This window comes from Cloeon dipterum, chromosome 2 (assembly GCF_949628265.1).
Source record: "Cloeon dipterum chromosome 2, ieCloDipt1.1, whole genome shotgun sequence".
Lineage (NCBI taxonomy): Eukaryota > Metazoa > Arthropoda > Insecta > Ephemeroptera > Baetidae > Cloeon > Cloeon dipterum.
The window spans coordinates 8,409,767-8,425,975 of record NC_088787.1 but is presented as its reverse complement, the minus strand read 5'-3'; the positions used below and the strand labels follow the sequence as shown (position 1 = coordinate 8,425,975).

General features: G+C 42.1%; 1 protein-coding gene across 7 annotated transcripts in view; it reads left to right on the top strand.

Moving 5' to 3' along the window:
- The window catches only part of Rdl (Resistant to dieldrin), a 59,520-nt gene that overhangs the window by 17,141 nt on the left and 26,170 nt on the right, over window positions 1-16,209 (top strand). For 3 of the 7 annotated variants that reach the window (XM_065481103.1, XM_065481096.1, XM_065481099.1), the window contains exons 2-4: window positions 9,768-9,868; window positions 10,589-10,656; window positions 15,569-15,795. In XM_065481103.1, coding sequence (XP_065337175.1) covers window positions 9,768-9,868; window positions 10,589-10,656; window positions 15,569-15,795 — 396 coding nt within the window. Of the gene's footprint in view, window positions 1-9,767; window positions 9,869-10,588; window positions 10,657-12,142; window positions 12,211-12,770; window positions 12,839-15,568; window positions 15,796-16,209 lie in introns of all 7 variants that reach the window. The other 4 variants (XM_065481098.1, XM_065481102.1, XM_065481097.1 and 1 more) reach the window with 2 other exon arrangements.

Here is a 16,209-nt window from a genome sequence, read left to right as displayed (position 1 = left end):
TTGAACGCCCCAGAGTGGATGACGACTCTCGACGGATGTGTGTCTCTTCCGAGCGCGCGCGGCAGCGAAATTATTGTATGCGCCAAAACAAACTGCTCCGATTCGCCGACGACGCTAATTGCCGACTCAAAGCAGCAGCCAGGCACGCGGATACGGGGCGTCGAGCACGCTCTCGGCCAAGAGCGCTTCCTTCCTTCCTCCACGTACTCATCTCCAGCCGCCTTATCTGCATAAAACCCAAGCCTAGCCCACCCTTGCACACGAATCTACTTAGTCTTTAGTTCGTGCTGCAGCCTAGAATGGATTAATTAAATTATCTAGAAAAAGGTCGCATCAGCCATTCCGTTGGGAAAATGTTAAAAAATTAAATTTGGAAGAAATTTACTGTGCAAAATTAAATTTTAAGCATGGATTTGATCAGAATTGAGAAGGCTAATTAGTATTTTTTTGAATGAAAATTTAAAATTAATTCAAATATGCATCCTGAGTAAATCCGAGCAGAGCCGAGCCATTCGATAGTTATTTAAATTACGTATCTATTTTTTTCAGTACAAAATGGTTCGCTTAATAATTAATTAATCCTCAAAATAATAATCTTGTTGAAATTTAAAATTATCGAATGGCTCACAATCAGTTCTGCGCAAAATTCCTCGAATATCTATTCATCCTGAACTAATCCACAAAATAAAACTTGCCACCGTATGATTTATAATTTTTATTTTCTAATTTTATCAGATTTATTATAATTACGTTTTAAAATTATTTTAGTTCTAATTCTTTTTTGATTTGAACACGTTTTTGTCACCAAAGTTTAGCTTGTGTTATTTTAAATAAATAATTTCTCAGCTGCATGAATGAACACAATAAAAGTAATTAATAGAATTAAATTTTTAATGTGTAGGTTCCATAAATAATTATTCAATTGCTCCTTTATTCTAACAAAAAGTAACAAATCACTTTCATCTCTTTTATAAGCAATCATTTTAAACAAAAAATAATGTTTTCATTCACGTCTCGCATAAAATCTGTTGTGAGCTCAATTTTAGTGATTTTCTAGGCAGTTTCGTCATTTTATTTACGCTTGTTGAAAGTTTAAATCTGTACCACCAACACACTTAACATAAAATTCCTCTGCGTGACATGAATTTCAACCAGAAAATATTTTGTTTCATACTCTTCAAATATTCCTCATTAACTCATCAATCGATTTTTCGTTTCAAATATTGCCAACTTTACCAAATTTCAAGGAAATCAAATTCACATCAGGCTCAACAATTATTGAATAAATCCTTCAGAAATTAAGTTTTACAACTCTAAATATACCTAATTAGAAAAAGGTAGTCTCATCCTAGAAAATTCCGTGTAAGAAAAGAACTCACTTTAAAACTTTATTTTTGTTCTCTGAGGACACTTTACAACAGTTTTTTTAGTTTTTAAACAAGGCATGAAAATAATAATAATTCCTTTTCAACGTGGTGGGCAGAAATCTCGGTCGAAAAGTTGGTTGCCAACGCATGGAAGCAATTTGGGGCAAGTTTGAAGCACTTGAGAGAATACCGAATCGGAGGAGGGCCATTTTATACATATATGGCAGCAGAAAGCAAAGTTTCTGCTCTCGAATATATAAGGAATAAAGGCTGTCCGCAGCGCGTCGGCACTCGGCACTCGGGGTGGCCCTGCCGAAACGCAATTCGATTCGGCGCGCGCGAATGAGAAAAGTTTGATTGTTTCCGCCGAGATGATTATTGCGCCGAAGCGTAAACACGCATCTCTAATGTCTTGCCGGGCGTAACAATAATGAGATACACACACGGCCTACATTTGCCAGCGCAGCACCGTAAAAAAAGGAAAAATACGCGCGGGAGAGAGAGCGAGCGAAAGCAGCCGGAGGGGCGCAACCAAACTTTTTCCAGCTCTTTATCTAGGGATGAAAAATCGCGGCTTTGTATGTTTTGCCGCATTTATCATCGCCGTTTTGATGCTTTTTCCGCCCTAAATTTGACCAGGACACAAAAGTTTGCTCGTAAAATTTTTTTTGCCCGGTGCGCGCAGCAGAAATATTATCGCATGCTTTGTTTACTTTGCAACGCAGATTTGTTGGCCAAGATATATACGCCGGCGGTGCGGCGCGGTTGCGTTGCGTAAAGGCTTGCTAAATGGCTTCGAAACTTGATTGAAAGGAAACCGTTCAATTCGAGCCCGTCTCGCGATTGGGAAATTTCCAGCCCTTTGTGCAAGCATTTGCTCCCGTGAATATCTGGAACCAGCCCACTTGACAAGTTAGTTTCCGAACTTGGGTGATTAAAGTGAAATATCGTTCCGCTTGGGAATTTCGGATCGATTCTGTTTACCGAAGTGAGAACTCCAGACATAAGAGCCAAAAGCAAAGTCAATAGAGATTTTTTTAAGTAAACGCCTCGAGTCTCGTGGGGCTTTCTGTTTGCTGATCAAAATGATCGAGGGAACACAGATTTTTGGGGCTGTGAAATTCAGGACTCGCTAATTGCAATGCGCAAAAATGCATTGCTGGTTTTTTGTGCAAAACAAAAACAGCTGGAAAATTCCGCCAGTTTTGGGTTTATCCGAATTTAACGCCAAAAAGGTCACATTTCGCGCCAAAGAGACTGGAATTTGGAAAATTACGATGGGTATTAGAATTTTTGATATTTTAGTGAGTCCAATGGCATTTTTACTGATTTGTAAAATTCCTATTTTTGGTCATCCATCATGAGAATTTTTATATTTTCAATAAAAATGCATGTGTTTCGGAAAAATGCAGAAATCCCCGCAAATAAACTGTTTTTTTTGCAATGTACGTAGTGGGTTTTTTTCTGGAAAAATACGGGTTTTTGCGAACCCTGGTGAAATTTCATTAATTGATTCTTAGAAAAAAGGTCAGAAGATTTTTGTTCTAAAAACGTTTTCTGTCTGAAATTCATGTGTGCAGTCTTTGCAAATTCAGACAGGTTTCTTGGCTGAAATTTATCTCGTCGAGGTTTGCAGCTAAAATTGTCTCTCCTGGGGATGCAAAAGAAATTAAATATTCTTTGGAACAAAAAAAAAGCTAAAGCACATTTTTTGCAATTTTTATTTACTGGAAACTTTGCTAGAATCCAGATTAATAGGAATTGTTTGTGTTTCTTTAGGACAAATAAATAAGTGGTGAGTCTGAAAAGCTTGGATTTCAAGGGCTTAGTTTTATTCCACAGTGATATATTAAAAGCTTGATGGGACATGAATGTTTTTGTCTTTTTTTCTAGTTGAAGACACATTTTATTTAGAAACAAGTCAAAATTTTATGATAATAGGTTGGAGAGATAGATCTACAAAGATTAGAAAAGGAGTAATGCTTAAAATTTCCAAGTCTAAATTAAAATCAGAGCGGAAATGGGCCCTAAACCTTTTGATGCCACACTTGTTTAATGCTATTTCAATGTGAAAAATCGTTTTTGAAAAGGAAAGTAGGAGTAGGAAAATATTCCTGACCTAATTTCTCAATAATTAGGTCAAATCCCAAATAGACTGAGTAGAAGTGGTTATTTAGTTTTCGAGGTAACGTTTTTGGGCTTTATATCTGACGAGCAAGTTCTGCCCTTTGAATATCTCGATTAACTTTCTTGCCACCCTTGAACAGATTTGGAAATTAAAATTACATTAAATAAAAAATCCTGGTCATATTTAGAAGATATAACTTTTCATGTTTCCTTCATTGCTTTCTTTAAATGACCAAAATATTGTAAAAAATGTGATTTAAAATTTTCATCTCGAGCTGTAGTTATTTTCACCATGGAAACAATTTTGTTCTCTTAAAATCTAAATTTTCTAACCCTCTGCGTTTAATTTTTTTGCTTTTTGGAAAGGTAGAAGAAAAAATTGCAAAAATATGTTTCAAATAATATTTAACAAGCCCCTAAAATAATGATATCCCTTAAGGAATGACAATTTGAAGTGGAAAATAAACTATTTTATTATAAAAAATTATTTCTTGCAGTCTATTATTGGATACAAAATTATAATATTTTTCCTTGATAGGGGACGGTAATGCATAATTTATATCGCGCAGATTGAAAATGGCATTGAGCGCGAGAGGGATGAATAAATAATAGCAAAAAAGAAAAGACGGAATCCAGCAGCGGCGCGCGGCACCTGCTTTCACCAGCAAAAGCAGCAGCAGCAAGCACTCTCTGTGCTCCGGCGGCTTGCATTCACGCGGCGGCGGCCGGGGCTGGGAAAAAGCGGATTCTGAAAAGAGACCGCATGCACGGAAAGCATTATTTGGTTTGCCGGGCGACTGAAAGCAGCAGCGGCGGCGCTCGCTTACTTCTTTTCTGCGGCGCGCACATTATATATTTATGCGGAACAAGTCTCGCCGGCAATGAAAGAGAGTTTCGTATATTTTTCTTGCTCGCGAGCACGACAAACAATGAAATCGGCTTTTGCGCGAGGAGCAGGCAGGCACGCCGGGCACCTTTCTTGTTAACAGCTCGACTTGTTAGCCGCTCAAACACACCACACACACACACACGCGCGCGTTTTAGGTCTGTATAATATGGGCCGTGACGCAGCACCAGATGCCTGGTGCCCATTAAAACTTGGGGACCAACACTCAGAACCGAGCTGCACTTTGCTAGCTCGCCCTAAAGTGTCATTCAACTTGTCAAGACGTGGAATATTTTAAAAGCGAGGTAACAAAAGCCAAAAATTATACGGTGTGTTCCGTTTAAAATGGAAAATTCGATGGGGAAAAGAAAAGGCGTTTATTTTCTTCCAAATAGTCCATTTTCAATTTTGAACCAAAATTTTAATTTAGTTTTAATCACTGGGGGCCAGGTTGCGACCTGTGTTGGTTCCCGCCGGTCAGAAGTCAATATGGCGTCAAAATAATGGAGGCCAATCAGGAGACAGTCCAGCGGCCAATCAGAAGCGTCAAAAAACCTAATAATTTCACTCCCGCGTATTTTGTTACATTTCCATTAGCCTGATGTGCCATCTAAAGGTCGATTCACCAATTACCGGGCTTATCAGCCGTTAGAAAAGAAATGACAACAAAAATAACATTCATTGTGCTGAAGGCATTTTCAAGATAAATTTATTAGACCTTTTCCAAGCTAATTTCATTTCACGTTTGTATCTTACTCGCCATATTCTACCAGACGTCATCACACGAATCTGGCCCCCGGTGGTTTTAATGTCTCATACAATTTATATATTGGCTCAATGAGTTTACTCTTTTGTTATTTATTCCATGAAATATTGCTGCAGTTGACAGCCTAAATTAACAGGCAAATAATAAAAGACAAATTTACAAATGAGAAAAGTGTCCCAAACATATTTCTTCTTTAACGAAAGTATTAATTTAATTTGCAGTCAAAGCGATTTTATATATTGTCTCGTGTCGACACAAAAAATTGAAAGATTGTGTTTTTTTATAAATTTGAAGACCGTGCCAGATTTTTGATGCGGTTGTTGGTCTATTTTTAAAGCGAAAATTGCTAGTTCTTAGCATCCTAAAAGACCAAAAATCACTTTACTTTTTATATACGCAACACAACCTTATAAATTGGTCAAAATAAATCTCAATTATCCTCAGACATAGACGATGGAGCCGATTTATTTCGTCTAGGTTGATCGCAGGCCAAAAATAAAAATAAAGACAGGCGCCGGGAAATAAATTTTCTGCTCAAGAACGAAAGACAAAGACAAATCTATCAACTTCGCGGGCGGCAGAGACAAAGTTGACCGCAGCAATGCATCCTTCCGCTCGAACAAAGTCTTGCGCCATTAATTTGAGCCAAGGGTCTGGCCGGCCATGCAAATCTCTGTTCAATTCTAATCTCAACTAAGCAGGAAGGGTCGGCAGTGCTTAATTAAATTTCAAATTTCCTGCCGCCGCACGAACCACTTCATTTGTTCACGAGTTTTCGCCGGCCGGTCCGGCGGGGCCTGCGTGAAGAGCCTTGAATTTTGAACAAGAAGAGCGTGCGCCGAATTCAATTTCGGTGTTGACACCCTCTAAAGCCGAAAGTTGCTTGCGCAATCCGGCGCGAATTAACATGCAAATTGAAACTGCCGCGAAAAAGTCATCACAGGCGCGTTTATGTTTAAATTTCGTCTGTCAAATGGGGCCAAAATTTAATTGGAGTTTAATTCGGCCGCACGGCGGAAGGAGTATACTGGTTATTATTTAACAAATTGCTTTCCGTGCAATTGCGCAAAACGGAATCCGCGGCCTGGGAGATACTAATACGGGAGTAAATAATTAATGCCCTGCGTCCAGAGCCAGCGCTTGATTATTAATTTTCAATTGCATAATTTGGCGCTTTTAGTGCTTTAATGCTGATGAGTTTTGTCCAGTTTAAATTAAAAAATCCTGCATTTCCCACGAAAATGGTGTTAAAAAATTTAGAATCAAGAACTGTAAAAATGTATTAAACTATTATATTTTGTACATTTTTGTTGCTTAAAAAATTCCTAGGAAAAATTAGTTGAAATTACAAAATTACAAAGCTGACAGATGACCCCACAATTAATTTTCTATTTTCGTGAATTCATTCTACTAAATAATCCGGCTTCTGCGTGCATTCCTTGCGAAAAGAGATTTTATTTGAAGTGCTAAAAATCCAAAACGGTTTTCCAAACGCCAAATTTTGTCTTGAAATTTTGTTTTTTTTCTGGTTAGTTGACTTATCAAATTTAAATCTTAATTTACATCATCATTATTTTATTTACAGGAAAAAAATTAAGTATATTACAGCGCATTAAAATATTAATTAAATTTGTTAAAAACACTAACTGTTAGGGCCCTTCCTTACGAACTTGAAATTAAATTTTACATTCATCTTGAAGTCAAATGAAACTTGTGTCTCCATCTGCTGCCGCCTTCCGAAGCAGCTCAATTAAAAAAGGGGCGAATTGATCAGCAGAGCGAAACGAGTGTGACACACACGTATATAAAAAGCGCGACTGGAGATTAATGACCGGCGTGTGCGGTCAGCAGCCGGACCGAAAATCCGTCCTTCGATAAATCTGCGGCTGGGCCGTGTTTTGCGGCTGCCGCGACACGGTATTAATTAATCAATCGCGTCCAGATATTGCCAGCCAGCAGACGCGGCGCGTCTCGTACCTGCTGCTTGGCACACATGCGACCAATCGGCTCCGGCCAAACCGCACCCCCGATCGACCTTTCTGGGGGTGAGCGAGCAGCCCTGCTCTGCTCCTATTCCGAGAAGAGAATAAAGGTCACGCGCTTGGACATTACTACGAAATTGTTGCAACCGCTTTTAGAACGCAAAAGTGGGTTACTCGGATCTGCGGCCGAGACGGGAGTTTCCTTAATATGGAACCGGGAAATTTAATATAAAAATGCAATGAAAAGAGCAAAAGGGCTAAAAATAAAATATTTTTATAGGTCAGATAGATACGAGGGTTGGAAACAGAGTGGAAAATTAAAGAAAAATTCAAAGAGTGGTTTAGGAATTAATTTTAAAAGGAGAAAGGTGGTTGTAAACAGCGGTATCCAGGCGTGCGATAAAATTGGTTCCCACTGCGCAGATCCAAGATGGCGCCTGAATGTGGGAAACAAAAAGCTCTCTTTGGATTGCCGTACGAGTGTCAAGAGTTTGTTTTTACGAGCCAAAAGACACAATTAGTACAAGAAATGCAAATTGTGTCACAAAATTTACGAAAACTTGGTTCTTTTAGCGCATTTTCTCGTGACATTTTTCGCGCCATACTCCACCGGACGCCATGTCTGCGCGTCGCATGAATCCTGCCCCCGCTGGTTGTAAATTCAAAATATTGCTTAATTTTTATTTCCAAGATGCTAAAAACCACTATAAAAAATTTCGAGACTTAATTTTACTCGTCTGAACTCCTATAACAGTTAAAAATGTAAGATAATTGTTTTAAATTAATTAATCAATCCGTTTTAAAAACGAATTAAGCCCTTTGATGCCGGATATTCCAGACAAAATCCCTAATGCATTTGCCGAAAGGAGGCGTCAATAAGTAATCAAACGGCGGCTGTGTGTATTGGGGTGTGTATTTGCAGAAAATCCAAAATTAATGGGGTCGGTGCATTAGTCGCCGAGCGGCAGCTTTTTGCGCGGCCAACTGCCGCTTCCGCACGCCCAGCTTCCTGGTGCTGAATTTTTCATACACGCGTATTGTGAGTTGGAGCAGCAGGGGAGGCAGGGCTGCAAAACGCAACTCGCCGTGCTGGAATTGCGAAAGCATTTTTGCCCCTGAGTTTACTCGTCGCCGCCCGCGAGTAATGTGGAAATAATGGCGGCCCGAAACGACTGCTGCCGCTGCTTTTCTTGGGGCGCGGTGCCTCTTCTGGACCGGAAGTGATGCCGCTCGCTCGCTCACTCGAAATCTAGGACGCTCGAGCAGAGAGAGAGAGAGAGAGAGCTGACTGAGAAAACGAACCGCCGCCGCCGTCGTGTTGCTGCGCTGCAAAGACAAAGAAGGGGAAGATACACACTCCTCGAGATATATATCTGACGAGAGGTGTAAACAAGTGTGCTCCATGTAAGTGGGCCCGCTTGGAAAAGTTGGAAATCAAGTGGGACGGAGCGAAAAATAAATTACAGCAATTTTGCTATATACTGTAGCTCGGCTCGACAAAGACACGGAGTCACGCCGGGCGTATCGACCGCACTTTCAACATATAAATGTAAAACACTCGTTCATTACCGTGTTCTCCTGCATTTCGTGCCGTCGCCTCAAGACCGAATTTCTCCACTCACTGCCAATTGTTAATTTCGGCGCCGAACCAACGCCACCATCGATTTTATATATATACACGTACACGCGCCTCCAGCTCGGATAACAGCCGGCCGTGGAAAAGTGCAGGGCGTGATTCAAGTGAGAGCTTTCGCTCTCTTTGCAGCACCACTTGCTCCTCTCTCCAGACTCCTTCAAGGCAAACAGAAACAATACGCAAATCGTTCGATTCATTTATACTCGTCGCTTTGAAATAAAGAAAAGGAAAAGCACGTATGAAATGAGAGGAAAAATGCGCCATCTTATGCTCGAATCTGGTGTGACCCACTTCCGCTCAAAAAACCCAGGCTTCAAGGTTAAATAATAACGGTCGATATATTATTATTCCAAACCTTTTGGTAAACAACAACTGACTTCTGTAATTACAAATAGGAGAAGGGGAAATTATTGCAGCAAAAATGTAATCAACTCTGTAAGTTTTGTTTAATTTTTTATAACATTTAATTTGTTGTAACTTCAACCTACCATTAAAATGAGTTTGAATTAACTATGTTAAAAAATACGACGCAGTAGCAACATTTAATTTTTAATAATAAATGTCAAAATGGTATAAAAATTTGTGTAATGTAAAAAAATATCTGGAAAGTGGATTAAAATGATTTTATTGGTAAAAATTCGAACTATAAAAATAAAAAATACGTACAAATTTCTCACACGCCAAGGGTTTTTCACGTTTTGCAAGGATTTTTAGTCGATTAGGACTGTTTTAAATGGATTTAAAGACATTTAAACCATAAACGTCATGCTCATTTTTATAATTTGAAATTTACAACCCTTTACCCATTTGAAGGGCTCAAAATTTCCCTTCAAAAACCTCAAAGAGAGGAATTTAAAATGAAATTTCCAAATTAAAGCTGTGGCAAATTATTTCAACTATTTACAAATTATCCAAAAGACCCACTCTTAGCAGAAAGGGTCTCTCCCATCTTTGGTGCCTCGGCTGCCAAACGAAACTAATAATGAACTTTTTCTTGTTCCAGCGGAGCCAACGGAGGCAGCATGCTTGGTGATGTCAATATTAGTGCCATCTTAGACTCGTTAAGTGTAGGCTACGACAAAAGAGTAAGACCTAACTACGGAGGTAAGTCTTTCGTTCATTGTTGTCTCTTCCTCGACTCTCTCTCTCTGCTCTCTGTTTCTTTTCTTCAAACAGTCTGGTTCAGACTCGAAAAAGCATATTACAGCCCCCTGTCAGTTAATGTAATAAGAAATGCAGTCGTCGCACATTGGCGTAGAATTCGCAACAATAAACCGCCGACTCTCGCGCGTCTCTCACCTCTGACATTTGGAACGAAGCAACACACATAAATGTATAACGCCGCCGCCGCCGCCGCTGCCGCCGCCGAGGCAATTTGCAAAAAGCAAACCTTAAAGTGCTCGTTGGCTGGGTTAGCGGATGTCACATAAACACCGCGGCGGCCCCCGCCCGCTGCTTTTCGGATAATAACGCGCCGTGTGTGGGGCGCTGGGGGTGGTTGGGCGGGGGCATTGTGTGTGAGTGTGTGTGCGTCGCAAATTGCTCCCGGTGACGTCACGCACGCACTCCGTGCTGCTTCTTGCACTCGGCCCGGCGGCTGGCAGGCTGGCTGGCGAAGGCTGCCTCGTCCGACGGCCCAATTTCCGCGGCCGGAAAATCGCGCTTTTCGCGAAACAGGCCGCTTCGCTTAATCAAGAGTGCGCGCGGCTTTTGTTGCGTCCAACTCCCCACCGACTTTATTTCCAAGACAAATTTAATTTTTTTGTTTGGTGCTGTGTATTCTCTGTAAAGCGGCCAGCCGCGACTTTTGTTGGTTGTTTTCAGGCACTCCCGTCGAGGTCGGCATTACTATGTATGTTTTAAGTATCAGCTCCCTCTCAGAAGTGCAAATGGTACTTACACACTTCTTGTTCCTCTCGAATTCTGGGCCCTGTTGTAAAACTGCATTGTTTTTTTATTCGTTGTTTGAGACTCTGTATTATATTCAGTATTTCTCCAGTTGGGAAAGCAGTCTTTGGTGTTCAGAGCCGCCGACATTATGGCTCCACCGTCATTTTATGATTTTCGGGACTGCAATTTCAGATCAAATCCTGTTAACCGAGCATTTTTGGCTTTGAGCGTGTTGAAGACCAAAATGGTTAATTCCAATAGCGGAAGAAACGACAACAAGGTTTCAACCGCGATTCGACTTGAACAAGTTTGGTTTTCAGCCTGTCAAATTAATTATCTCCACGCCAAAAACGCACACTGGCCGGATTAAATCTGAAATCGAAGTGAAAACCTGAAAATTTGTAAATGAACGGTGGTGCCATCTGTAAACAGTTTCAAACACTTACATTTACTTTCCCAACTAGTGAATTGTTACATTATATTTTGAGGATCCGTTAGAAGAAGCATTGGATTTTGATTACGAAAAGAACTATAATTAAATAGTGTCTGCCCTTTTTTTCTGTCTGTACTTGGTGTCTCGTGTTGTTGGACAAAATTTATATGCTCTCATTCTGCTCTCTCGCATGCAACACACTACTCGTTCTCGTTAGTCTCTGGAAATACATAATGTAACATTCAGTGTCTCGAATCATTACTCCTTTCTACTCACACACAAACGACAGTCAGTATGCATGTACAATGCGAACCATTCCCATTACGACGGCTTAAAAGACAGCTCTAAAAAGTGATAAGAAAGTGGACGAAAATCGCTCAAAAGTCGCGAAGCGGGGTAGGCTTTAAAGACAGCCAGGCGCGGTGGAACGAAAACGCACCCCGCGCAACTCGGAATATATACATCCATATATACCCGTCCACCCTCCCTTTCAGTGTCTCTGCTCTCTTTTTATCTGTGTCTGTCTTGGTGTTTAGAATTATAATCTCTCTCATTCTCATGATTTTGGAAAATAATAAAGCGAATTTGTCACTGGCACCGCGCGAGACAAGGTAGAAGCGGCGGTAGCGGCGGCGGGGATGATGTCGGGCCGCCTCGCTAGGCAGCACAGCTAGCTCTCTGACACACTATTGATCACATCAGGCTCGCTGGGTTTTAGGTCTTTTGCTGCGACTAGCTCCCGGGGACCCGCGCATGCCTGTGCCGAGCACCAGTGACGTCACCGAGCACCAGCTACTCTCTCTCTCTCTCTCTCTCTTGCTCATATATTTACCAACACACGCATCTCGCAGCAGCCAACACATGCGTCCATCACCATCATGACGAGCGAGCATATATTTATTGCGCCGAATAATTCCGCCAATTCTAGGCCAATTCCACGACTGCATTTTTCTGTCTCCTCTTTATTCCTCTCTCTCTCTCTATCTATCTCTCGCCACCCCCTTTCGAATAAGAACATCTCCATGCTGAGTGCGGTTATTTATGTGCGTTTGCAGGCACTCCTGTGGAAGTTGGCATAACTATGTATGTCTTAAGTATCAGCTCTCTGTCCGAAGTCAAAATGGTACTTTGAATATTCTCCTCTTTCGTTTGGAACAAAAACTCCTTCTTTATTCTCTTCCTGTCTGTGTTCTGTGACACCGCCGCCTTTGTTGACCCGTTCGTTCGTTCTGCGCGCGTGCTTTTTAGTTCTCGACTTTCTTGATTGAGTTGTTCTCTCTCTCTCTCTCTCTCTCTCTTTCTCTTTCTCTCTACTCTTGACTGCATGCCGAGTACAACCACCTCGTTTTCCTCTCCACCCCCTTCAGCATGTGCTTTCCGAGGGGCTCGCCTGGCCGCAGCGAGCCGGCGAGCGATTCGAGTGTGAAAACGGTGCGAACGATCCGACCAATGAACCTCCACCCCCTTTCTGCCGAGAATAACACACACACGTTCCGTCTTCCGCAGGCAGGAAACTCCAGCAGCAAGCTGCAGCAGCAGCCGCCGCCGCCGCCGACAACTTACTCATTTACTATTTTCATTTGCAGCCGGAAAGGTCAGGGGTCATCCGCTCTCGCCCTCTCTTTGCCCGCCCGCCCACTGTCGCGACTGCTCTAACCCTGCGTGATCACTCTGATGTTACAGGGCCGCCAGTGGAGGTGGGGGTGACAATGTACGTCCTGAGTATAAGTTCCGTCTCAGAAGTCCTCATGGTACATCTCCAGAATATATCATATACTATACATATACATTGTGTTTCCTCTCTTTGTTTTTAGCTGTTGTTGTTGTAAAACGACTCTCACGTGCCATTATATTGCATCTTGAAACCACACCACGTTCGGGGGGCGCCTAGGGGCCCGGGGCCGCCGCAAAGGGCGCCCCAGCCACCGTGACACCGTCCCTAGGAGCCCCCAGAGACTGGAAATATATACTTTGGTTAGACCCGTAAACGCTGGTCGCCGCGACTGCAGCCCGCTCCATATTTTTTGCTGCACTTGGTTCACGATTCATGACCGTTGGCTCGAAAGTCTGTTCTTTTGGTAACCTTTGGATGTCTTCCGGACAGTCATTTTCGCGGAGAATTTATTTGAGTATTTCGGGGATCTGTTCCTGGCTGCCCAATGTCAGAGATGGCAAAAGGTGGTTAATTAACGGTTTTGAATTACTCAAACAGTTTTCCAAATAAAAGATCACGGTACGAAAAGATGGCCACATTGGGCCCTAGAACCTCTGCGTCCCATGTCCGCAGAGGATCGTTTCATTTCCGGACATAAAAATCATTTGAATCCCAGTGCTACTTCACAGCAGAAAATCTGAACGGTTTCGGCTGCACTCGCGGCGGCAAGAGCATGCGATCGAAAGCGATCGAGCCGAATAAGTTATACCAACCGGGCGTTTGTGCGCATCATGGGACATCGATGATGGGCACAGCGCCGCCGTCGTTACCATAGGTGTTGGGTGTTGAAACTCGAAGCTATCGAGAGAGCTAATCGACAGCTGTGTTTTTCATCTTATTTTCATGATATTGCAGATGGATTTGTGTTGTTGTTCAAGGGAACCATGCAACGTTCCTTTTTCGCCGGGGTCTCTATCTCTCTCTCATTGTTGCTGTTTGCATGCGGACATAACAAACCATATACGACAATCCGTTATTATCTTATCGTTTCTCCTCTAATATATAATGATCGGACGATGGCTCTGCTGATGAGCCGAGTCTCGTTATGTGTGTCTTTCTCTCTCTCTGAGGCCGTCTCTGTCTTTCTTTATACCTCTCTCTCTATCTCTGCCTTTCGTTCCCTCTCTTCATTGTTCATTGTTGCACACCATATTCCACCACCGACCTTGTGTCGTTGTTGTAATCCGCGCCCCGGTCCTCTCGCCCGTTGAATAATTCACGCCATGCAACTTTGATGGCCGCTCACCGAAACTTGTTCGCCCAACGAGCGACCTGAGAGATGCCGGCGCGCGGCTTGCAACAATGAAATATTGAAACTCATCGGTCGCTTGCCCTGGGGGGGCGGACGCCTTTCGCAATCGCCTCACCGCGTCTCCCGGTACCGCTAAATTATGATTTTGCGGCCGAAAAACGCATACCTGAGCCGCCGCGCCTAGCAGGCAGTCTTATACTGCAGTGCGGTGCTGGAAAAGCGCCAACAACTGTGCGAGTGTGAGTGTGTGTGTGTGCAGGGCTCGGCACGCCGGTCGGCCGGCCGACCGGCCGGCAGGGCACTGCATCAACAGGCTCGGAAAAATCGCGTACCGCGGAGGCGTGAGCAGTGCGCTTTGTCAATTTACTTCTCCGTCCGTCCACCCTCTCTTTTCTCTCTCTCTCTCTCGCTCTGTCTCTCTATCACTATCTTGCACACCTGCATGCGTCTCGCTCCTTGTTTCGGATCATTTCTCGCCACCCCGACAGGCAGGTCCTTATATTATTAAAACTTCTCCTTTTCATTGCAGAGATTTAATTAATGTGTGTTCCTCCCATTTTTACATTATACGCCATATATGGTTTCATCTCTCTATTCTCTTTATCTATCTGTACTCTTTACCAAGGTTGACATATATTTATTATTACATATCCATATACTATAATATGCTCTTTGTGTAGCGCCTTGAATCCCTTTACTAAAAAGGGGGGTGGAAGGCAATCAAAAATGCTAAATACGGCATTTTCCCCCGTTTTTCGCGCGATCGAAAGCGATTCTACCGCTCAGAGTGTCGGTAAACCACCACCACCACAACTACCAGGCTTAAACCTGTCTAAAAAGTTTTTTAAACTCAAGATTTTTCCAACCCTTGTGCATGCGGTCTTTTCGTCCGATAGAGTCGGCATGCAACCCTTGAAATAAGTTTTGCCCTTTTTGCGCCGGTTATTCGTAGAACTAGGAGTAAATTTCAAATAATGCCCCTGTCCATCGGGCCAGTAATGATGATTTATATAAACCACAGTATAACATTTACGTATTTGGCTACAGTGTCGAGTTCATGCACGCCGTTTTTTCTTTTCTCTCTCACTCTATTTCTCCCTCTCTCTCTCTTTCTCTCTTTCAACGTCAGTCAAGCACACAAATTATTGCCCGACTGCATGCAAGTTGCGTGTCGTGCCGCTGTCTTTGCATGGAAAATCGACGTCGATATATCAAGAATTCGTTACATTCGTGTTTGTTTGCGAGAGTGTGAGTGTGCATTTTCCCAGCCAGCAGATGTTTTATCGGAAAGGTTTTTGAACAAGGCGCTGGGAAATTTCAGCTTTGTACACTGCGTAGATTGGTACAGTAGATAGTACAAGCAATTTTCCGCGCTGCAGCTTTTCTCAATGTGTAGATATATAGTCTTTCTTTCTTTTTTTTCTCCGTTATACTCTCTCGAATAATATATAATACAGACCTGCTCTCGGACGCGAGGCGAGGATTTTGCTAACACTGGCTATTTCACTTTTCAAGGACTTTACATTGGATTTCTACTTTCGGCAATTTTGGAAGGATCCGAGATTGTCCTTCCGGAAGAGACCAGGGGTAGAGCAGCTGTCAGTTGGGTCCGATTTTATAAAAAGCATCTGGGTACCTGACACATTCTTCGTCAACGAGAAACAGTCATACTTCCATATTGCAACTACGAGTAACGAGTTTATTCGTATTCATCACACTGGTAGCATCACTAGGAGTATTAGGTAAGTCCTATTTTCAAATTATTTATAAACAATAATACGTGAGCTATGGGGTAAAACACCGGAGCCCCTGGTGTTTCAAGTTTTTAAAGTTTAAGGTGTTTCTGAAATTAAATTTGCTAACTCTCGAGGCGACAGGGAAGGGATTGTTTCGGCATTTATTTCCATCAAAACAATTTGATTGCATTTATTTTCTCGCTCGTGTCATTGCTTACAGATTATGACATTTCTATTTAAAAAACAAACCCTGATCTCAGGAGTTTAACATGATAAATACTTGAAGTAGGTTAAGCTTTCTTAATGAGCTGATGTTCTTCTGATCAAGCACAACTGGTAACCAGTTATATGCTTTTATGAAAAAAACAGTTTTTTGACGAAATCAAAGAATATACTTTTTGTAAATTGGACAAATTGAAA